The 24,342-nt window shown below is 47.1% G+C and overlaps 1 protein-coding gene across 8 annotated transcripts in view; it reads left to right on the forward strand.

Annotated features, from left to right (window-relative positions):
* Positions 1–24,342, forward strand: part of DAPK1 (death associated protein kinase 1) — a 188,760-nt gene that overhangs the window by 104,333 nt on the left and 60,085 nt on the right. For all 8 annotated transcript variants that reach the window (XM_019423488.2, XM_019423481.2, XM_019423480.2 and 5 more), the window contains exon 4: positions 23,717–23,855. In XM_019423488.2, the coding sequence (XP_019279033.1) occupies positions 23,717–23,855 (139 nt within the window). The remainder of the gene's footprint in view (positions 1–23,716; positions 23,856–24,342) is intronic.

Genomic DNA, 24,342 nt, shown 5'->3' on the forward strand with positions numbered 1-24,342 from the left:
TAACTCTCCTCTGGCCAGATATGGTTCAAGCCCAATCGCAGAGGCCAGAGAGGGACGATATGTGAGCAGGTATCATGTGCATGGAGCCTCGCGGTTGGTCAGGCATCGGGAATAGTGGGGACTGTGACTCAGCCAGAACCCTGATGCCTCACCTCCGTGGGCAGCCACCAATCAGTTGATTGTTGCCACGTGGAATGTTGGATCTTGTGCTGCCAAATCTTGCAACTTTTTTTCCAAGAAAAGTCTGTAGCCTAGGCTTTTAATGTTGGCAGTTCACAGTAGTCATAACAAACAAAAATAAAACCTGTCTGAGGGCCACATGTGACCTGTGACCTGAGACTCCAGTCTGTTTTATCACAGCAGTATTAGTTGGTCACCACTGTGGGGGAAGCAGTGTGTGATAGGTATAGTCAGAGGCAGCCCAGAAGGGCAAGACGCACACTTGCTGTCATCGAACGTCACACGCAAAATCATTGAAAATGATTTATTTTTTTAAATTTTTTAAAATGTTTATTTATTTGAGAGAGAGAGACAAAGACGGAGACAGAGACAGAGCATGAGCAGGGGAGGAGCAGAGAGAGAGGGAGACACAGAATCCGAAGCAGGCCCCAGGCTCTGAGCTGTCAGCACAGAGCCTGATGCAGGGGTCGAACTCACGAACCGTGAGATCATGACCTGAACTGAAGCCGGATGGCTAACCAACCGAGCCACCAGGAGCCCCGAAAATGATTTTTTAAAAAATGGGCAATGTGGTTTAACACAGTGGTTCTGAAACCTCAGCGTGTGTCAGAATCTTCTGGAAAGCCTGTTAAAATATACGTTTTTTGGGTGTACTTCCGGAGTTTCTGATTCAGTGGGTCTGAAAATTGTCAGTTTAAACAAATTCCCGGCTGATGCTGATTCTGCTGGTTGGTGGTCATCTTTTGAGAAGCTGTTTCAGGTTGAATCGTGAAATGTTGAAATCCTAACCCCCAGTACCTCAAAATGTGATCTTATTTGGAAACAGGTCTGTACAGATGTATTTAGTTAAGATGAGGTCATTTTGCAGTAAGGTGTGTCCCTCATGTATGACGTACGGTGACTGGTACTGTTACAAGAAGGAGGCCGTGTGAACACAGAAACTGGAGTATTGGAATGATGTGTCTATTAGCCACAGGGGAGAGGCATGGTCCAGCTTCTCCCCCAGAGCCTTCGGGAGGAGCGGAGTCCACCGATACCCTGATTTTGGACTTCTGGCCGTCAGAACCCCGGCAAGGCAATAAGAGTCTGTTGTTTTAAACCACTCAGTATGTGTACTTTGTTAAGGCAGCCCCAGCAACTAATACAGAAGGGCTGGTTGAACAGAAAATGGTAATTCCTAGACTGGGAGCCCACTCACATGCTAGTCTAAAGTTCTGTAAGCTAGTCAAAACCAGAACACAACGCCTAATTATGGTGGTGGCTCCATCGGGCACCTGAGCCATGATGCGATGCATCAGTCTTACTCTCTGCAGAAGGCCTGGGCAGAGGAGGTGATAAGGGTCTAACTCAAGGCAGGGGCAGACGTCACCCCATCGCCTGCTCTGGGGTAGTCATCCTGGAGCTTTGAATCACCTTTCTGGAAGTTACCAAGAAAAGATTTATGAAGTGAAAATGCTGACACTGCCATGTAAGTATCAGTGGATTGTAGCAGAAAGTAAGCCAGTTTGGGTTTTCCAGCCTTAATTTTTTCTCCTTATCTGTTTTGTTTGGAACTTAAAGAGGAGCCTGAAATCAGCTAGCTAGCGTGTTCACTTTCTCTCTCTCTTTTTGTGATAGGAAATTCAGTTTAATTAGTACATTAAATATTAGTGCCTATATACATTGTTATATATTTTTTTAATTTAGAAATTTAAATTTTATTTATTTTTATTGTAACAAAAACACATGAAATGGACCACCTTGGCCATTTTTAGGCACGCAGTAATGTTAATTGTGTGCGCCTTATTGTACAGTAGATCTCCAGAATTTTTTTCTCTTGCAAAACTGAAACCCTATGCTTTTGGAATAACAGCTCCCCTTATTAGCTTACTTTTTGACTTTGGCCAGGTTAATAATTGCTGGGATTCAGCATGCCCGTTGCAAACAGCCCCTGAGTTATAGTCAAACCTTTGTGCAATATTAGATTATTTTAGACAGGATCACTGTTAAGTTGGCTCCCTCTCTCTTTCACCACCAAGCCAAGATGATTTTTTTTCATTGTACACCAGCACAGGGTATGCAGATGAGCTCATGCCACACTGACGTCAGCTCAAGCCTAGAAGAATCACAAGAGCTTTTCAAGAAAAAAAAAAATTCAGTGGTTGGAGTGACGGTCTCAAGATACCTTAAAAGGGGCAAAGTTGTATCAAGCTGAATGAGTTGTAGGGATGTAGGCGATGCTGGTAGGTGAGGTGTATCTGATGCTGGAGACCTGTCAGCCCCCAAGCCCCACCCCTGCCTTTCCCCCCCACTCCCACCCCCTGCTCTCTGCTCCACTCCTCTCCTGGTCCTCACAAGACACAAAAGCACACTCAGATTGCTTCAGTGCTATTTTTTTTTTCCTAGCTACATTTGTTCCTTCTTTTTGAGCTTGTGCCAGCTCTTCTGACTTTTTGAACTTTTGGTTTTATTCAGAAAGGTAATTTCAAGATCTGTTCTGGTTTACAGTTTTGGCACCTTGCTTCTCAGATATCTGCTATTAGGCAAGAGCGGAGAACCGAAGTGCATTTGGCAGCGGCTTCCCCTTTCACAACAGAACTAAATCACACAAAATTGGTTATTTTCCCGTTCAGGCGCTCTCTTGAGAGACAAAACCCTGAGTGTTATGTCTTCCCCCACACCCTCGCTTCTTGCCAGTTCAGTCGAAAAGCATTTCCTTACTGTTTATTCAGTGGGCATTTTCACTCACTTATGTGGATTATTTGGTTGCTGGATGGTCTCAGAAAACTTGGGAAAATGGCAATGATAAAAACAAACCAGATGTGGCATCTGAACTCATAGATAGTGGGTTTTTTTGTTTTTTTGTTTTTTTTTTTAACCGGATATGCATTATCTCAATATCTGGCTTGGTGTTCCCTGTGCTGTCTACATGAGTTGTTGGTATTTGCAATCTTTCTTACCTCCAAGAAGGACCTGTAGTTGCCGTGGTCTGGTGAACGGGTACCATTGCTGCCCGCCAGCCGGCCTTCGGGACATCCATGGCTCCAGTGACAGGCGATTCTTGAGCCCCTCCCCAGGGACCGCAGACTACTTTAGGACACTCTGGGGTAATCCAAATCCCTGGGAACCATTCACACTTCCTCTTGGAAGCCATGTCGCAAAATCTCTTTATTCTTCCTGTCTTGGTCACCCACTGTCCTAACCAACACTTCGGGAGGATATGACAGGAGAATTCCGTGGGATTGTGGCTTAACTGGCCCTTCAGACGTTCTGATTTCCTCTCTTGCCCCATTCCCTCTTCTTGCTGCCCCAGTTTCTTTTATGCGTGGCTTGGCCATCCCAGTCACAGGTCCCGGTCTCCCTGTACTGCTTGGCTTCCCCTCTGCATCCAGAGCCCGGGTCCCTCCCAGGTCAGGGGCTGCCATTTTGGTGCTCCAGGCTCGGCCCAGACCTTCCATCTGGCTTTCCTCCATGCTGATCCTGTGGCGCCCACATCGAGGCACAGTGCATTCAGGTTTCTGGGAGCATGGTTGGTGGGATGGTGGTTCAGCTTGGAGACAGGAGCCTGGGGGGACTCACCCCCAAAAGAGAGAGCACCCAGACCCCAGGACGTGGGTGGGATTCCCTTCTTAGGCCGGTGTCTAGGGCAGGTCAGTAGCAACCACTCTCGATCAACCATCCTCCAGTCTCTTAGAACCTCCTTTCTGCCTCACATCATTGCAAAATGCTGCTTAAAAACGAATGGAACACTTCTAAGGCAGCCTTCTATTGCTTTTTTTCTCCTAATTTGTGTTTCGAAGTAGCTGAATATTACCTGACCTTCCCATGTTTGCCCCACCCCTTTTCCTTCCATGTGTGTCACTTGTTTTTCATACAGTCAGAGTCACTGTAATGCAGGTGAGGGACGCCAGGCTAGCAGGGTGGCAGTCAGTATTTGCATGTTCCGTGTGCTCAGAGGCCACTTGCATCTCTGGTCTGTGAACCAGCACAGTTACCAGGTATGGCCGCAACGCCACCCAAGTGCCGTGTTGACAAAGTCGGCTGTCAGACGTGGGCTCAAAGACCCTTCCTTTGGTGACAGCAGCATCAGTGATTTTAGTTGCCTGATATGCTGAGGGGGAAATCGAAGTAGAATTGGGTGTTCGGAAACAGGGGGTAGAATGTTCACTTCTCCTGAGGTACTTCCAGTTTGCTGAGGATCTTCGCAAACTGTCTTGAGAAAGAGGATGTAGGCGAAGGACGAGACAGGCTTTTCGTGGCGAAGGGAGGGAAGCTGCACTTCATTTGACTCTCCGGGTTAGCCACCGTGGGGCCCCTGCCTTCCATACGTCATGTCATTTAATATTTGGGTGCAACTCCAGGGTATGGTCACCACCCTGCAGGTTCAGAAAGCTGGCCCAGTGTCTCTGGATATAGGAGCCGGGGATTCTGATTCTCAGACAGTAGCTTTTGGGGGAGGGGACTTTTTTGTTTGCATCCTGAAATTCTGCTAAGCCCATGTAGGATTTAACCTACAAGGCCCATTGCCCATCTCTTATAAAACAAAAATTTTTTTTTTTAAATTTATTTTTGAGCGGGGAGGGGGGGGAGAGAGAGAGAGAAAGTGGGGGAGGGGCAGAGAATCGGCTCAGAGCCTGGCGTGGGGCTCGAACTCGTGAACACAAGACGATGACCTGAGCTGAAGTCAGGTGCTTAACTGACGGAGCCACCCAGGTGCCCCCCCGCCTTGCCCATCTTTTAAATGCTGCTGTCTTTGGAGGTTGTGAGGGAGGCAAATGAAATAAAGAAGACCCCCTTGGAGCACCAAGGACTCTCCAAGCCTACTCCACTCACTGTCCTCCTCATCTGGGGCTTGGCCAGTCATCTCTGGCCAGGGCAGGCCTGTTACCCCCCAGGGCACCGATTCTCATCATCTGTGAATCTAGAGCTGTATTTGCCCCTCTTTAATTTCCAAACAGTAATTTATCAACTTTTGGAAGTGAACTTGGACTTTCAGGACCTTTCTGTTTCTCTGCTGCTTCTCCAGCAGCCATGTTGTTCCTGCCCCTAATTTCTTAGCATTTCTGTGATGCTAGGAGAGGGCAGAGCACGTTCTACTGTAGCTATGGGAATGGTGAAGTTCAGGAGGTAGGATGGCGTTGTGATGGCTTTGGTATTATAGCTCCACGTGCATTTTTTCCCCACCCTCAATATGTTTCTTTGAGGGCAAGACCGTGACCTGCTCTGGCGCCCACAGAACTTAGCACTGTGGTCTATTTGGAGAGTCCAAATAGAGCGAGAAGAATATCATGATGTAAGGGATGGGTCATGTGTGTCTCAAGAACAGTTGACCATTGATGTAGATTTTTTTTCTTTGTGAGTTGCTGATCTACTTGCTTGGGCTTCAGGAAACATACTCTTGACTAAGTCTTCTAGAGGGTAAGGAATAAAAGCTTGAATACAATAGCCAAAAGAGTAGAAACAACCCGATGTGTATCTCCTGATGAATGGATAAACAAAATATGGTCTGTTTGTATGATGGACTGTTACTTGGCCATAAAAAAAAGAATAAGGTGCAAATACATGGTACAACATGGACGGATGAACCTTGAAAGTGTTGTGTTAAGTGAAAGAAGCCAATCTCAAAAGACTGTATATCATATGATTGGATTTATATGAAATGTCCAGAATAGGCAAATCTGTAGAGACAGAGAGTAGATTCGTGCTTGCCTAGGCCAGATGAGGTACTAGTGGTGGAGAACGGGAATGGCTACTGTTGGGCACAAGGTTTCTTTTGGGGTGATGAAAATATTCTAAAATTAGATTGTGGTGATGGTTGCATACCTCTGTGAGTACACTAAAAACCATTGTACTGTATACTTTAAAAGAGTCACTTGTTTGGTACATGAGTTATAGCTCAATAAAACTTTAGAAAATATCTCTGATGGCTCCCTCCTTCCTGTAGAATGAGGTCATGATCCATAGAGTATATAGGATCTTTGAGGGTGTCCAGCACCCTCCTTATGGACAACCACTTCTCCTCTACACCTTTTGCCTTTGCCCCTGATGCTCACGCTGCAGACAAGCTCTTGCCTTTACCACATTATTCCATGTTCTTACCCGCAACCCATTGTTTATGCTTCACCCCTCTGCCTGACGTGCCAAACCTTGCCCACCTGTAGAACTCCTGCTCCTCTCTTGAAGTCCAGCTCACACATCCTCCTCTCTCTCTTTGGCTTTCCTACCTACCCCATTAGATTTCATTGCTTCCTTAATGTGTGTTTTCATCATCTCGTAGAAGTGTGTTGATTATAACGTTTACCATACTATGTTTTAAATGTTTATGTACATTTCTCCTGCAAGGGACTGTGAACTTTCCAGGAGATGTGCCAGCATTTTACTTACCTGTCTTTCTGCCTCTGCCTCCCTCCCTGTAGGAGAGGGTGTGAATACAAGCACCTGGGGCTGGTAAGAGTGGCTGAAGTTGGATTCCGTCAAGGAGACCAGCTGGGAGATCCTGATGGACAGCAGTGAGGGGCCTTTCTAGAGTAAGGACAGTGGGGACGACAAGAGGGGACAAAGCTGAAAGCTCTGCATCATTTCTGACCTGCCAAAAGTACAGAGCAGTTTGTCACCGTAGCTGATTTCCACATTGGGCCTGAGAGGGCTGGGCTGTATGTGTCAGCCAAGTACCTGGGATGGGGAAGTAGAGTAGAAGGGTAGCTGGTGGGGTTCTGAGGGACAGGAACTGAGAAACTACTATGCGCCTGGCATTATGATGCTGGACATCAATGACAGTCAGAAGTGGGCACCTACAATTCCAGCTGCTGATTGTCATTGGCATCTAGTATAATAATGCCTGTAACAGGGTAGGCACTCAATCAACATGTATGCAAAAGGAAAAGGAAGGAGGGAGGGAAGGAAGGAAAGGAAGGAAGGAAAGAAGGAATGAAGAAAGGGAGGAAGGAGGGGAGAGAAAGAAGGTAAGCTCTTCAGACAATCAGAAGTCACCTTTGCCCAGTGTGCCATTCTGTGTCACACTGACCCGGCTCAAACTCGGGCAGGTTCCCGGGCTGACTATGCTGTTGAAAAAGAGATCCAGGTCTCATCTCTATCTTTCTTAGAGGTCTCAGGTCACCCACCCCCCTTCTCGTCACCAAGGTGTTCATTAGGAGGCGCTCGGCTTGATGTCCGGCTTCTGCCAGTGGCCGGGTTTGTTAGAGCTCCTGGAGGGAAACCGTGGCAGGAGATGGTCTGATAGCATCTCCCCCTGCTGAATGAGTGTCATCTCTTTCACCTTTCCCACCTCTTCCTCTTCCCACTCTTCTTCCTCCTCCTCAAATCCATCCTCAGACTCAAGGGTAGGACCACTCTGCTTTAAGCCCATTTTAAATCACAGCTTTCCACGCCTCGGGGGCTGGCTCAAGAATGGGCAGCTCCAGGGGCCCCTGGGCGGCTCAGTTGTTTATGCATTCGACTCTTGATTTCAGCTCGGGTCATGGTCTCACAGTTCATGAGCATCAGCCCCTCGTCGGGCTCTGCACTGACAGCGCGAAGCCTGCTTGGGATTCTCTCTCCCTCCGCCCCTCCCCCCTCTCCTCTCTCTCTCTCTCTCTCTCTCTCTCTCTCTCTCTCTCTCTCTCTCAAAAATAAATAAACTTTAAAAAAAAAAGAAAGAAAGAAAAGAACGGGCAACACCATCCTTCAGATTGGTGAGTGTCCCCTATCTGATGGGCAAGTGGTCTTTCATCCTGGGATTTCCTGGTTGTCAACAACAATTAGAAGCTTTCATTTGAGCACTTTGGGCTGGATTGTCAGGGAGAATAGACCCAGTCAAGGAGCAGGAGGAGAGATGGGTCCCTGTGTTTCCCTGGATAATAATAGCCTTCCCTTGTTTTCAACTAGATGAGACTGACTGGTTTTGGAATAAACCTCCATCTATGGCTGTGCCAGCTTGGTTTACTTCCCACTGGCCTTTTGTTCCAGCACCTGTTATGGTGACCCAGGCCGAAGCGATGTCTGGCTGCCCCAGCTTTTCGTTTGCTCCAATTTTCTTTGGCCTCATTATTTCTGTGGGTCTCCAAAGCTTGGACAGAAGCCATTAAAATAAAAAGAGACTTGGTGTGTGCTGTGGTCAGTCTTGCTGTTGCCTGTATTTCCCTTTATGTGAGTACTCTCTGTACTTCGGGAAATCGGTGTGGATCAGTTGGAAGGTGGGGCTGGTTTCTCTCTCAGCCCTTTCTCTACCACCCCCATCCCCACCATATTGCCTGTGGGCATGCTCCTCATCCCTTGTCACATCACGCCAGTGTGCAGTGCACGTGGTCATTTGTTTGGAGCACGGAGGGGGGGGGGGGGGGGAACAGCTGAGGCTGTTTGTGGCCGGAGATGGCCACCCTCAAGGTCCAGCCAGGCAGCTCTGGCCTCTGTCCAGACACCTAAGGGCTGGGGCTCCTGTGCCTCTGAACACTTGTACCCCGTTTGTGGTAACCAGGTGGGCGGGTTTGGCCACTGAACTCTGGGACACCATAGCCGCAAGGCCATATGAGGCCTTTCTAGTGGGCTTCCTGCCGAAACCAGGCCAGGCAGGGAGTCCTCCGTTCCTGGGGCCACATGTGCCCAGCATTCCTGCATCTCCTGGCCCCCCTAAATGTCCCAGGGAGTGGACAGTCTTTATGGTCAGCGTCGTGTGTATCTCTCTCATTGTTGGTGTGGCATTTCCTGAATGTTCTCCAGGCTCCACATCTCTCTTGAAATATAGGGCCCATGACTGTCTGCAGTCCTCAGGATGTTGACTGATGGGGGGGACAGGCCTTGGGCCTCAGGCTCTAAATCCACACTGCATTCCCAGCACATCTGTTAAGGATCTCCTCTGACCCTGCGTTCCCTCTCTGGCATGCTAGCATCTGCTTTTTCTCATCTGAATTTGCTTAATTTCACCGAATGTAGACATTTCTGACACTCCCTCTCTACCTTCCCTTTCTTCTTCCCCACCTGGGTGGTTCCAGATCCAGGACTCCTCATTGCTCTAACCCAGAAACCCAAGAGTCTACGAATGTCCACACTGGCTCCCAACACGACCCTTTCTTGCACACTACTACCTCTTTTCAAGGGTATCCTTTGGTCTCGTGGAATTATTTGGGAAGCAGATTGAGCCATCTTCCACAAAGGTTTCCATTCTTGTAGTCTTACACTTTTCTCCTCTTTACCTTCTTGAACTGATGGACTCCATCGTTTGCTTTTTGTTTGTCTCTAGAAGTTTTCTGGATGCTTTAAACTGATTTTTATCACTTTGGCACATTTTTATGCTACCTCACTCCATCCATTCCTCTTTCCCAGGTCTCTTCTCGCTCCATCCAGTATGGAAACAAAAATGCAAGTAGGGAATCAGGAAACAAGCAAGTGTTCAGAGTTGGGGGGGGCACTATGGTGTATGGGAATCCACTGTAGGAGTGACGATCACCATCATAAGACATGCTGTAGGCGTCACCTGTTACCTCAGTGCCTGATCCTACAAAAAACAACCATCAGCGTTTTCTTCTCCAGAGAGCTGGCTCTAACCAACCACGTCTCTGAACCACTAGCATATTTTCATGCGTTGCAATCATTTTGATCTGGTTCATGGGCAGAGGACAAGTAGATTCTATTCCCAGAAACAGGAAGAGAGAAACAAAAATGTTTTCGGTTTTGGTTTATTGGCTTGTGTTATAAATGTCTCATTATATTCCTCATAAGTCTTCTTCAATGGGAATCTTCAATGTGGAAAAAAAACAAAACATCCCCCCGCTCCCAGTACCTTGTCTCACTGGGAACTGCAGCCTCTTGTTTGAAAATCTGACTCAGAAAACTGTGCCTCCGTTTCTGGCCTTGAATTTAGCATGCCGTCATTTAAATGAGGGAGGTGGATAATCTTATCAGGGACCACTTGGACTGGAGCACAGTTGCCTATTACACACCATCCACAGCCGCTGCCATCTTCTTAACAGCTGAGTAACGTGGGCAGCTCATGTCTGCTGGGATTGATAAGGTATGGTGTGGTGTTTTTGTTTTTGTTTTTGTTTTTGTTTTTGTTTTGTTTTGTTTTTTGTTACCAACCCAGTATTCTGTTTCCATCTCAGATACTGGAAAAAAGTCATGATTCTGCTCTTTCATCTATGAATGAAAGTGATTGCTTTAAAATCTTCATTTTGCCATGGTGGCAATGCTTTATTTTTACTTATTTTTGAGAGAGAGAGAGAGAGAGCGAGGGAGGGAGCGTGAGTGGGGGAGGGGCAGAGAGAGAGTGTGGGAGGGGCAGAAAGAGAAGGAGATAGAGAATCCCAAGCAGGCTCCACTCTTAGCACAGAGCCTGATGCAGGGCTCAATCTCATGACTGCAAGATCATGACCTGAGCCAGTATCGAGTCTGATGTTTAACAGACTGAGCCGCCCAGGTGGCCCCGGTGGCTATGCTTTTAATCCAGCTTCACATTTGAGTCCTTCATGATGGTAGAAGACAAGATTTTTGAGGTAAGGGGATCTTGGGGATCTCAACTTATTTCCAAATGTGAATCTTTCCAGATCGGAATCTTGCTTTCCCTACCATAGCTGGCAGAATTCATGGGTTTGGTCCTTTACGCACAAAGCATGCATGCCCCAGAGCATATAGACCAGCTCTCCATTTATTCAATACCATGTCCTGTTTACTTACCAATCACAACAGTCTGTCCCCCTTGAATCGAGGAGTTCCCATGGATCTGAGGAGTTCACCTGGATGTAAAGGAACTAAAATAAAATGGGTAGTTCTCGGAGAGTTTGGGGGATCAGGCAGAGCCACCCAGATGGAGTGGTTTATGTGGTGGGCCGGAGGTGGGTTGGGAGTGGAGGTTTGAGACGAGTTAGAACTTCTGTGGAGGTTTCTGGGTATCAAAGCGGAAGGATTTTTGACATTTCCTGAGCAATTACTATATGCCTTACTCTGTGCTAAGTGCTTTTCATTTCATCTCATTTAATGGAAAAGCCATAAAAAATGTCAGCCTCTTTCAAAAGCTTGGCCTTAGAAGCAAAACCCCTAAGATAAGGAGGTGAAACATTTCCCCTGTATGTGGAAGGTAACTTAAGGGTCTGTATTTTTTTTCAGAACAATTGCCATTCATTGAGGACATTTTATGTGTCAGTCACTTAGCTAAGTACCTGGCATATCATTTAATCCTAACAAAAGCCCAGGGAGGTAGGACTCTGAGGCCCCATTCTGGGTGTCTTCTGCTGTGTAACAAACTACTCGGAAGCTTAATGACAGCCATCATTTGTTTTGATTTTGAATCTACGATGTGGGCAAGGGTTAGCTGTTCTGGCTTCTCTCTGTTCCCTGGAGCATCAGCCTGGCCACTGCATGAGGCAGGATGGCCCCCTCGAATATGGCTCTCTCACTTGACCAGCACGATGGTGCTGGCTGTAGCTGGGAGTTCAGTCAGGGGTGCTGGCTCTTCTCCATGTGCACCATTCATAGTGCTGCTTGGGTTCACCCACAGCATGGCAGCTGGGTTCCCAGGCTAAGTTTTCCAAACAGGAAATGGAAGCTGCCAGTGTCTTAAGACTGACGTGGGATCACTTTTCTCATCTGCTATTGGCCCAGCAGACACAGAGCCTACTCGGGTTCGAGGTATGGAAAAAGAGACCATGGCTCTCAGTGGGTCATGTAAGAATTTGCAGCTATCTTCATTCTACCAGAGGCCCAGAAAGGTTAAGTGCCTTACCCTGTATCACACAGCTAACATGTGGTGAGGCCCCCTGAGCTCTGCTTCTTAGGGATTCTGTGACACTCCTGAGTTGGTCAGAACACCTGACTGACCTCAGTCCAGGTTTCTGTACCTTTTCCTGCCATTAACTTGGCCTCTATATCAATCCCACCACAGCTACAGAAACCCAGTAAAGCACATCCTAGAAACATTCCTAAATCACTTTACTTGGTTTTGGAATTGCCTTTAGGAGCAAACTTGGAAGAATCCTAGACCTGAGAAGAAAAGACCCAGGGGTGTGTGAGAACCATTTTCGGATACAGGAAGGATGGTGTGTAGGTCCCAGAGTGCCTTGTGTTCTGTTGGCCGTGTTGTTCTTGAGCAGGGCTTCGCCAACTACAGCCGGGGAGCCAAAGCCTGCTGCCTGTTCATGCACAGCTCTTGAGAAGAAAATGGCTCTACATTTTTAAACGGTTGAAGAAAAAGGCAAGAAGACTGTGGAGCAGAGTCGAAAAGTTGCAACAAAGACCAAATAGTCCATGAAGCCTCTTGCACAAAAGTTTGTTGACCCTGGTTCTAGAAGGCAGAATTAGGACCTGTGTTACCAGAGCTACATTTCAGGTCTGCATAAGAAGACATTTTCCGACTAGACATGAAGAGGAATAGCAGCCCACAGCTGGAGGTCATGCAGGCAGGTGGCTGTGCCTAGGATACTATAGGTCAGTGGTGTGCTGGAGAAAAAAAGTGTGTAACATCTAGCTCTCCAGGCAAGAGGAGCCCTGATTTGTAAAGTTTGTCTATTTCTATGGTACAAATCCCACCGTGGCCAATTTCCAGTTCTGATATAACATCACTCCAGGAGGAGTTGGGAAGAGAGGCACATAATCTGCTCTTGGAGCCCCAGTTTCCCACCATGACAGGTTTAGGGGACCGACCATGTGTCACACTGCCCCTCAGGTAGCTCCTAATCTAGGGACACACCTGGGTTTGGGGAGGAACAAAAATGCTGGAAAACCTTTGAAATTCTACCTGCCTCTCTGGGCTCACAGGGAACCGCTATTAGTATCTACAAACGCAGGAAGACTAAGTTCTTGCTCTGGCTTCACAGCGGCTATACCCCACCTGCTATTCCATTGTCCCCACATTTGGTTCAAAAATCTTGATTTCTTCAAAGAGTGACAAGTGTGACTGCGTCCAAATTTAGAATTGGTCTAACAAAGCATCACTTGAAGCAAAGTTATAAGACAAATCACAGATCGGGAGAACACATTGGGAATATAGAAGAGATCAAGGTTTTGTGTGGAGAGGACGATGTAACACTTATCAGCCAATTAAAATGGAAAAACAATTGACAGTCCAAAAGGAAAATGGGCAGAGTGTAGACAGTTTACACCCATTCAGATACAAAAGGCAGAAAAACGTGAAAAATGAGCCGTCTTTTGATCCGAAAGGGCAGCAGTCTCTCTGTTAGCAGGGACAGGTAGGATACAATGGTGATTCATTTATGTCATCCATTGGATTGGCCCAAAGTAATAATACCAAGCACATGATCTGGGAAACTATGGCACGTTCACCAGCTACAGCTGACGAGCATAAATTGAGATTAAAAACAAGCCTAGCCTATGACCTAGAAATTCGAAATTGGGCTATACATACATCCAAGAGTCCAGAAAAACTCTCACCTCTTCAAGAGGCAAGTACACACACAAAAATCATTGCGTTATAGTTTGTGATAGTGAAAAATCAGAAGCAGCGTTAAGTCCATCAGCCAGGGAATGGCTGAGTAAAACTTTGGTCTGGAAAGCCCCATGGCCATTGGGCAGCAATGAAAAGGGAGGGTGCAAGAGCTGTTTCCCAGCGAGCATTGCCAAGGTGAGATCGCTAATTGCACAATGACGCATACAGTCTGGTATCATTTCCGTTCTTAAAATGTAGATGAAACAGTGCTGTGCAGTTCACAGAACATACTGAGAAAGTTCTGGAGGGCTACAGGAGATGATAGGTGGAGAGAGAGAGGGCCGGGACCTGGCAGGAGAGGGATAGTCAAAAGGGTCTTTAGTTTTATGTATGGGTGTGTTAATTTTTCTTAAGGAGAGTATATTGATATATTTCTTGGATAATATTTTTAAGAGATATTTATGTATTTCTTGGATAATATTTTTAAGTTAAAAATTGAGTGACTTCTGTAAGAGAATGTGCCAGCTAACTGGGTAAGCACAGATCTGTGGGGTTGGCCATCTGGGGGCTTCATGGGTGAGGTGGGGGAGTGGCTGGGTGTGGTGGTCCTTTTGGCCCCATGAGATTGAACTTCCCTTGAGGACTGTCCCTCATCACCTCTCTCAGCTCCATACAGGCCTTGGTATTCTCTCCACACTCTTGACTAAGCAAGAAATCACGTCTTTAATCTCCTGTGGCACAATCTAGACAGGGCCATGTTACGTCTTTATTTGACAGGAGAGAAATAGTCACATTAAGTGGATGGTGTTGCGTTGGGACTGCCAGTGCTTCCTCTTGCTTGCCTGCCCCATCAGGACCCACTTTCTCCCATTCCCTCCCCCACCTGGCTGCCCTCAGGCACATCTAGATTCCTCTCTGTCCAGACCCAAGGAAACAGAGGCAAAACCCACCTTCCCCCCCTTTTCCCCAAGTTTGTGCCCCAGGAATGACTACTCATTTCAGGGAAGCCTTGGTGTATAACCAGTGAGCAGCCTCACGTCCCTCCTTGGCATGGCAGCCATGTCCAAATCCCACCCCGTAGGCTCGCATCTGGACGTGAGACACAGAGGGCAGCTCAAGGGTTTTCCTCACCCGGACACCTATGGTTAGGTGGAGTGAAGGCGAGGGACGGCTGCCTGGAATATTGATAACACTTGTCGAGTGCCAGATGCTCTTAACCGAAGTCACATTTTCTCCTTTCATCCCCGGTAGTAATGATGAACAGTAGGTTTTATTATCTCCATTTGATAGACAAAGAAACTGCCTCTGAAAGTAACTTAACCTATCTGAAGTCATAGAGCGCAGACTGAAACCCAGAATGTCTGCCTCCAACGCCTTTTACCCTTTTGGTGATGTTCCTCCTGTAGGGATTTCATTCTAGAAACCCTGGGAAGGCTCCTCCCTGTTTCCTGCACAGCCTCTTTGGGTAAAGTGAAAGATCACTTCCCCCACCCCACCCCCACTGTGAATTTTGGGTGCCAAGCATGCTGTGTTGTGAGGATCCCCAGAACTCCTCTTAAGTTGTTACTTGAACTTGAATTTGAGGTGAAACAGGCAGAAAATGTATTTTCAGATATAGTTTATGTTTTGGATTCAAAGGAGGCAGGGCTAATTCAGAGGAGGTGTGAAGTTAGGAACTCCTTTGATGCTATTTATACAGTGCCTGGGGGATAACACAGTATCTAAACAGAGAATGTGTTCTCAAACCCCCAGGCTACTGCTGACCTTAAATTCACACCTATTTCACAAATTCCACAAGGAGGGGGTGTTGTGTTTCTTTCCCTTCAGATTACCAGCTTTGCATTCCTCAAAGTCTTCAATTACCTGGGGGGTTTCCTTTTGGACCCTGAGAGGTGACAGTGTGAAAGCCTTCCAGGGCTACCCCCTAGATTAGCAAGAAGGAACCTGATGATGACAGTAGAGCACTGAACTCTAATTTTTGTTCAGAGGCAGAGCCAGGAAGAAGGCGGGTACTTGCCTTCAACACCTTCACATCACATCCCGCACGATGTAAGAGAAGGATCATCTCAAAATGTTGGGGAAGTTACTTCAGGACAGGACCAGATATGCATTTTTCATTCACATTTGTCTGATGTGAATTATTTTTCTAGTTTATATATTTATTTTGAGAGAGAGAGAGAGAGCGAGCACGCGCGCACGAGCACACGGGTGAGGGGCAGAGAGAGAGGGAGAGAGAGAATCCCAGGCAGGCTCTGCACCATCAGCATGGAGCCTGATGTGAGGCTTGAACTCATGAACTGCAAGATCATGACCTGAGCCAAAGTCGGACACTTAACCGACTGAGCCATTCAGGCGCTCCCTGACCTGAATTTAAAAGTTTTTATGACGGTGCATGAAGGGACCCTTCTGTCCTAGGAGAATCTGAAAACAAGGCTAACAAAAGACATGAGCAGATTAGGATTATCCTCCCTTTTACTTCCTCCACTGGTCCTGAGACGCTGTAGCCAGCCTGTAACATTTTGCTTGCAGCCTGTGAGCAGCTACTACCTGTTATGGGTTGAGTTGTATCCATCCCCAGAAAAAAAAAAAAAAAAAAGAGAGACAGAGATGTTGAAGTCCCAACCCCCAGTACCTCAGAATGTGACCTTCTTTGAAAATAGAGCCTTCATGGACATAACCAAGTGAAAATGAAGCCACTAGGGTGGGTGCTAATCCGGTTAGACTGGTGTCCTTGTAAGAGGGGAAATTTGGGCATCACACACAGACCTGTGCATGAGGGCAGAGGCCTGGAGTGGTTCATCTCCAGCCAAGGACACCAGAGGTTGCCAGCAAACTGCTAAGACCTAGGAGAAGCAAGGAAGGTCCCCTTAGAGAGTTCAAAGGAATCAAAACACTGCTGACACCTCAATTTCGGAGGTCTAGCCAACAGAACTTGAGACAAGAAATTTCAGTTAGTTTGAGCCAACCGTCCCCCTCCCCCATTTGTTGGTGTGGTCCTAGCACACTAATACAACTACCTCTAACTCACCCTCGTAAAATACTCCTTCAGGTGAAGTAAGGTTGAGAATTTCAGTTTGTCTGTCACAGGTAATGTGATGTGTGTTCCGAGGAAGATTGCAGTGTCCTCTCCTGTCCTACGTGTTGTGTAGAATGTTGAAGTTCCCCCCATCAAGAGATGAATTCTACATCTCTCCTCTTGAATCTGGAGGAGATTTTGACTTGCTGTTGAGGCTGTGTGACTGTTGAGGCAGCTTCCACCCTGGAATGCTTGCCCTGAAGCCATGAGCTTCCACACAAATGATCTCCTTGTCTTGAGTCTGCCATGCTGTCAGGAAGCCGAAACTAGCCCGCATGGAGCCATGACTTTACATGGAGAGAAATGCCCAGAGAGCCCCCCGGTGGTCCATCATCCCTGTGCTTTCAGCTGCAGCTACTGTCTGATTGCACCTTGATGACAGACCCTAAGCCAGAGCTACCCAGCCAAGCCTTCCTGGATTCCTGATTCACAGAAATCGAAGGAGACAACAAAATGATTGTCATGTTTAAAGCCACTAAGTTCAGGGAGATACGTTGCACAGCACTAGATAATCAGAATAGTTACTGTACTCTGTGCTTTGCATTGGTTGCTTTCTTTTAATTTAAATTTAAAAAATAGATTGTATTCTTACTTCTGGTTAAATAGATTGGTATTCACAGAAGCGGGAACACAACTGCAAAATCTCAGTGGCTTAACATAATAGGATTTATCTCTCACTCAAGTACAGTGTGGATGTTACAGGTTGGGTGGGTGGCCTCCAGACAGTGGCTTGGGGATCCGTATTCTTTCTTCTTAATGTCTCTGCTGCCCTGGTCCTCCTCAGAGTCCCCTGCTGGGCCATCAGTGTTCAGGTAGCCAAAGAGACAGGGGAAAGAGTGAGTGGAGAATAGTGCAGGATATTTCAGGGGCCAGGCCTGGGCCTGAAATCCACAACCTAGGGCCAGAGCTGGGGTTGAGGGCCTGTGTGCGGAGGCCTATCCAGTCCTAGCAGTCCAAGACCTGAATGTGTGTCCTGAATTGTTCCAGTGGCCCCCTCTTCACCAAGTGGGGAAATCCAGCCCAATGCTGATGAATTCTAGCATTTACCTTGAAATGCTCATCAGGTATAGTTATCTTGTAGCCAAGAGCCCCTGCAGTTTAGGTCACGACCAGTCCTCTTCCAGAACAAGTCCTACTAGATCTTGGACAATTCTTAGCAAAAGTCAGGGACCCTGAATAGTGTTATAATTCAGAAATTGGAATTCTGTAATAGTTTCTCTGTGTCACTCTGAAGGCACTGTGTTTTTAAAATTCTACAGTGGGGCGCCTGGGTGGCTCAGTCGGTTGAGTGACCGACTTCGGCTCAGGTCATGATCTCACAGTCTGTGAGTTCCATCCCTGCGTTGGGCTCTGTGCTGACAGCTCAGAGCCTGGAGCCTGCTTCAGATTCTGGGTCTCCGTCTCTCTCTGCCCCTCCCCTGCTCATGCTCTGTCTCTCTCTGTCTCAGAAATAAATAAACAAAATTTTTTTAAATTCTACATTCTGTGACAGCAGCCTTTTAAGGGAGGTATTGGCGGCAAAGGAAGGCATGGGGAGGAGAGGAAACCTTCCTATTTTCCAGCTTTCTTGGTGAAAACAGCAATGCTTATTAGCATGCATTTCACACAATTTCCATGATAATGCTGTAATTTAAAACACTCTGAGTCAAAGACCTAATAAAGGAGGTTAGACTTGCTTTCTAAATTTGCTGCACAGATTGCTCATCTCTCTCCCCATCAATCTTCCTTCTCTTAAGCAAAATGTAAAATTTGGAACGAAGAGTGGAAATACCAAGGTTTTGGCTGATCTTGTTAGCATTACCCTGCTGTTCCCCAACAACATTGTAAGCCTTTGAGTTCTGGTTCTAAGCCTGTATATGGAAAAAGTCCTCAGATTACTTTTTGCCCTTCTGAGATTTGGGGGCTAAGTGGGGTAAATTATCCAGTGATGCTTATAATGCCCCCAAACCTTTGCCAAAATCATGTAGTGTTGATTTCCTTGGTTAATGACTAAATAATTGATGAGTTTTATCAAATTTAATATTTTAGAAGCCATATTTAAAATTGATGGCTAGAACATCTGCCTTTCCGTGTGAAGGAGAATGAATATATATGTACGGCCTTCAGGGCAGTAGGAAACCAGTGATGGGTCCAGGCCCAGTGAGGTGGGGGCTCTCCCAACACTCCTGAAGTCCAGCTGAATAATTCCCTGGATGAACCACAGCATGGAGCTCATCATGAATGCCATGAGATTTGAACAGGGCCTGGAGAAGGATGATGGAGAAACCAGAGATGATTCAGGTCTCATTCCTCTCAGTCTTGACCAGGCACCGCCACGTTGCAGGCTGGTCCCTCACTGTCCTTCACTCTGGGGGCTCCAGGGTTGTTCTGGTTCTCATCTCTGTGATCAGGAGGCACTGTTGGAGTTAAGTTGCTTGAGAAAGGAAGACTGAATAGGGTAGAAGGTGACCGGGCCCAGAGAAAGACAAACCTGGTTTCTGTTGGCTGAACCAAGTGAACAGACCCAGTTCAAGATAGTGTTCTGTCATCTACTGGTCTGTAACAAACTACCCCCAAATTTAGTGGGGTGCAGGGTAGGTTCCCAGGGAAGCAGACGTGTGGAGGATGATTATTAAGAACTGCCCTTGGGATCAAGACTTGGAACAGAGGGGAAGGAACAGTAGTGGACAGAAGAGGTCGTGCTGCCTTGCAGCTCAGTGGCAGCCCCAGTGGGCCCAACAGAAAATTCTGAAGGAATTTTAGAATTGCTCCAGGTTGGACTGAGTTGTCCTGGCCTTTATGTCACGGTAGGCAAACTACAGCCTATGAGCCAAAACCAGGTGGTCACCTGGTTTTGTAAATAAAGTTTTATTGGAACACACCACACCCCTTCATTTACAAATTATCTAAGGAGGCTCTCACCTTACTTGGGCAGAGTTCAGTGGTTGTGGCAGAGCTATATGGCCCCCAAAGCCTGAAATATTTATATCTAGCTCTTTATAGACATTTGTTCACCCCAGCTTTATGTTCCTATGCTCAGCAGCCATTGGATGTGACCTTGAACGGCAGCTTGTAGCAGAAGGAAGCTCTGGTATCCTCCTAGTAGTGGATAGTGCATCCTTCCTCCATGGGGAGCATGGGTGGTATTCATGGTGCCCTCCATAGTGGATCAAAATGACCGTTTTATTTTGCACATGATTTTGTGGGTCAGGAATTCTAGAAGGGCTCAGAGTCTGACCTCCATGGCCTCTGCTGGACAAAAGGATCCACTCCCAAGATTTCTTTCTTGCTTAATGCTCCTTGGCTTCTTTCTCTCTTCATGGGGCGTCTCATCTTCCAGGGTTTCTTCATACCGCATGGTGGTTTCGGGACCATCACACTTCTTACATGAGGACTTCGGGATGTGGTAGCCATAGGTCTATGAAGAACCACATTGAAGCTGGCACAGAGTCACTCTGCTATGTCTTATTGGTCAAAGAATCAAGGGGGTGGAGCCACAGAGGCACGATCACAGCACAGAAGAGCACGTGGCATGACATGCTGTGGCGCCATCCTTGGAAAATACCAGAATGTGTCGGTGGGCCAGGTAGCTGGCTCGCCCAGGTCACAGAGCTGTTTATGCTTCCCAACCGCACGGTCACCATCATCACTTGGGTGGCTTGAAATGACCATGAGAGGAATAGGACAGCTCAGGAATGGGCTTTGTCCCTGCCCCCAACCCCAGGGAGTCCATTGTTAAACATGCACCTGCACACCATGCCGCTGTGGGAGGGCTTTTACTTTGAAGCCAGAAGACAAGAAAAACAGTGTTTATTGAGCGCCAAGGGGGTCTACATATCCTGAAATCTCCAAACAACTCTGTGGGGTGTGATTGACCCTTATTTTACAGAAGAGGGATCCCAGGCTCAGTGGAAGTTGGGTAATGGGAGAGAATTTGAACTGGGGTCTTCTCACCCCTTGCTGTCCCGCTTCACAGAGCCTGGAGCCCAAGGAGAATGAAATTAACTGCTTCTCCAGGACCAGAAGGAAGCTCAGGTCAGACACAAGGCAGGGAAAGCTACCAAAGGGAAAAGGAGCAAAGACCTGGGTTGAAGTGGCAGTGGGGTTTCTAGGAAGGACCCAGGCCTCTGCCCTGTGCTGATGCTTTCGATACTGGAAGGTTTTCCCCATTTCCAGGCAGCCAACCCCCAGCCATTTCTCACTGTCAAGAAACTTCTGATGTGTTGAGAAGTGTGAGCGGTCTGTGTGAGCGAGGGGGAGTGGGGACGCCCCTGAAAGCGGGGCAGAGGGAGGAAAGGTGGGACTAGCCTCCTCTATCAAGCTGCACCCCCTCCTTGCGAGCGCACTGGTCAGGCCAGTCAGTGGGTTTGAGGGAAAGCAGGGCAGGAAGGGGGCTTTCCTCTGGGAGCCCTGGGGCAGGTGGCATGGCAGCCCACAGGGATGGTCTGTCCCTCCTTTAAATGGCATCCATTCCGCTTCCTGGACCTCAGCCTCATGCCAGACCTGCCAGCCGAGTCATGTGTATTTATTACCTTTCATTCTCAAAATCCTCAAAGGAGTAGGTCCTGTTATACCTGTTTGGTGAGAAAGTGAGGCCCAGAGAGAAGGCATAACCTTGTGGCTGCAGAATTAAGGTTTGCACTGGGTGTGCCAGCTCTGGACCTCACCCTAGCACGCGGCCCAGGGCTGTGCGATGCACCTCAACGACGCCATACAGCCCAGAGAGTAAGGAAGCACCCAGGTGATAGACCATCTTGCTCAAAATTAGTTGGTTTGTTTCCCTGTTTTCCCCTGGAGTTGAAGGAATCCCTCTCCCTGTTTTGTTGTTTTTAAGAGGAGTAAGGAGACAGAAAAGTGAGGAGTGGTGGGGAGCCAGTGTGGGGTCCACGGCCAAGGGCTCCATAGAGAGGAGAGTGCAGTAAGGCTAGGAGGGTGCAGGCAGGGAGGCCACTGCTGCAGGAATGTCCTTGTCACCTGCAGGTCTCTGTCCCCCGGGCCAGGCTCCAGGCCTCCCTGGCTGGCTCAGGCTCTGTGGCTTGTGGCATATCTGCGCGAGCCCTCTGCTGGGGTCCCAGGGGCGGAGGAGCCACCTCGCCTTCTGGATAAACATCCAGACCTTAAATATCAGAGGGAGGCCATGCAGCAGGAGGATGCAGTTAAAACTTTGAAAAATGGCCCTCACTTTTTAGTGTGCTAAGAATCCCCTGGGGGCGCTGGTTAAAAATTCTGCGTTTCTTGGTGCCCATCTTGGAAACTCTCAGGTAGCAGGCTGGAAGGGAGGCCCAGAACCTGTATTTTTAATTTTTTTTTTCTTTAAATTAATGTTTATTTATTTTTTAGAGCCTAGAGAGAGAAAGAGACAGAGCATGAATGGGGGAGGGGCAGAGGAGAGAGAGGGAGAGACACAGAAGACACAGAATCTGAAGCAGCTCCAGTCTCTGAGCCGTCAGCACAGAGCCCTACGTGGGCTCAAACTTACGAGCCGTGAGATCAGCCAAAGTCAGACACTTAACCACCTGAGCCACCAGGTGCCTCAGACTCTGCATGTTTAAAACACCCCGAGCAATCCTAATGCTAGTGGAGCTGGGGCCAGGTTAAGAAAAACAACAACTTAGAGGGTGAAGGGGCAGGATCTGACCCTGTTCTTTAAGACACAGACTTTTGTCATTATAGTTTAATCTCGTAAGCACTGTTTTTTTTTTTCTTCTGGATGTAGAAGTGGTATGTATGTTTATGGAGCTGTCTTGCTGAAAGAAAGATAATGAACACAGCAGTTATGTGCGTAATTACAGTTAATTATTATGTTGTGAATGTATGGTTAAACTTGAGAAAAGATGAACTTATAAAAACTCTTATTAAAAGTTCCCTGTTATTTGCCATTAATTACTGCTGTAGATTTCTTTGGGGAGTTTGTTCATTTATCCACTGGATAACAAAGTTTTGAGCTCTTGCTCTGTGGCTGGGACTGTGGGAGAACCTGGTGGATGGCCGGGGGCTGACCTCTGTCCTTTAGAGATTTACGGTCTGGCCAGGGAGACTGATTGATAAATCCCCAAACAACCTCATGCATTTCAATTTTGTGTACATGTATTCTTTTTTTCTTTTAATTTTTTTTTAATGTTTATTTATTTTTGAGACAGAGAGAGACAGAATGCAAGTGGGGGAGGGGCAGAGAGAGAGGGAGACACAGAATCTGAAGCAGGTTCCAGGCTCCGAGCTGTCAGCACAGAGCCCGACGCGGGGCTCGAACCCACGAACCGCGAGATCATGACCTGAGCCGAAGTCGCTTAACCAACTGAGCCACCCAGGCGCCCCTATTTTTTTTTTTTAACATTTATTCATTTTGAGAGACAGAGAGAGTGCGAGTGGGGGAGGGGCAGAGAATGGGGGAGGGGCAGAGAGAGGGCGAGACACAGAATCCGAAGCAGGCTCCAGGCTCTAAGCTGTCAGCACAGAGCCCATCGTGGGGCTCGAACTCATGGACGGTGAGATCATGACCTGAGCCGAAGTCGGACGCCTAACTGAAGCCCAGGTGCCCCAGTGTACATGTATTCTTATTAGTGAAGGTATTTGTTAAATTCATTATGAAATGTGATTTTTTAATAAATATGTAAGTATTTATATATAAATGGATATAAAACAACAACAAAAAATCCTTGTAGGCCGTATATTGTGATTTGGGGTTTAAAACAATTGATTAGCATACGGATTATGAACTTTCCAGGTACTTTCTGATTGTGCTAGGAAGATCTATTCTATAAATGCTGCCCAAAGTTGGCTTATAATTTGTTTTTTTTTAAATCAGTGAATTAAGACTTCACCTGTAAGTATGTGTAACGAAGATGTTTTAAATATACATTCCTCCCCCCCCCCCCCCATCACGTCTCTGCTCCCTGCCTTCATGTGTGAACATAGCACATCAGGAGAATGGTATCCAGGTGCTTTCAAGTACAAATGGGCAGAATTGTCAGCCCAGTGTTGAGAAGCATGAATTCTAATTCCTTGCTTGGCAGTTTCGGCTTGTCCTTGGGCCATTCTTTTGCCTGAAATTTGAGCACACCAATAGTCTACAAGAGAACAAATCTGTATGAAACAAGCATCCTCAGTAACCTCTGCTTCCTGGTTTTCAGAGTGGCAGGTGGGGAGCTGTTCGACTTCTTGGCTGAAAAAGAATCTTTGACTGAAGAGGAAGCAACTGAGTTTCTGAAACAAATTCTTAATGGTGTTTACTACCTACACTCCCTTCAGATTGCCCATTTTGATCTTAAGGTACGTTGCTGAGTGTAAGCCGGAGAGAAGGTTATGCAAATCCCAGCATTGGTGGTTGGCTATGAAAAATTGAAGCATCTGAAAGAGATACATTTTTTTAATCCTGTATGGGTTTTTTTTTTTTTTTTTAGGTTTATTTATTTGTTTTGAGAGAGAGAGAAAGGGAGGGAGGGGCAGAGAGAGAGGTAGAGAGAGAATCCTAAGCAGGCTCCATACTATCAACGTGGAGCCCGGTGTAGGGCTTGAACCCATGAACCATGAGATCATGACCTGAGCCGAAATCAAGATTCAGATGTGTAACTGAGCCACCCAGGTGCCCCTATCCTGTATGAGCTTAACAGATGGAATTATGAAGAGGTATATAGTGAAGGTATATACCTCATATACTCAAGGATTCCTAACCTTTTGTGGGATAGAGGCTTAGGACGAATGATTACATTCAAGAATCCCTGGGGAAGAATCAAAGGGGTTTACCAGCCAGATCTCT

This window comes from Panthera pardus, unplaced genomic scaffold (genome assembly GCF_024362965.1).
Source record: "Panthera pardus isolate Hobbes unplaced genomic scaffold, ASM2436296v1 HiC_scaffold_20, whole genome shotgun sequence".
In the NCBI taxonomy this organism is placed as follows: Eukaryota; Metazoa; Chordata; class Mammalia; order Carnivora; family Felidae; genus Panthera; species Panthera pardus.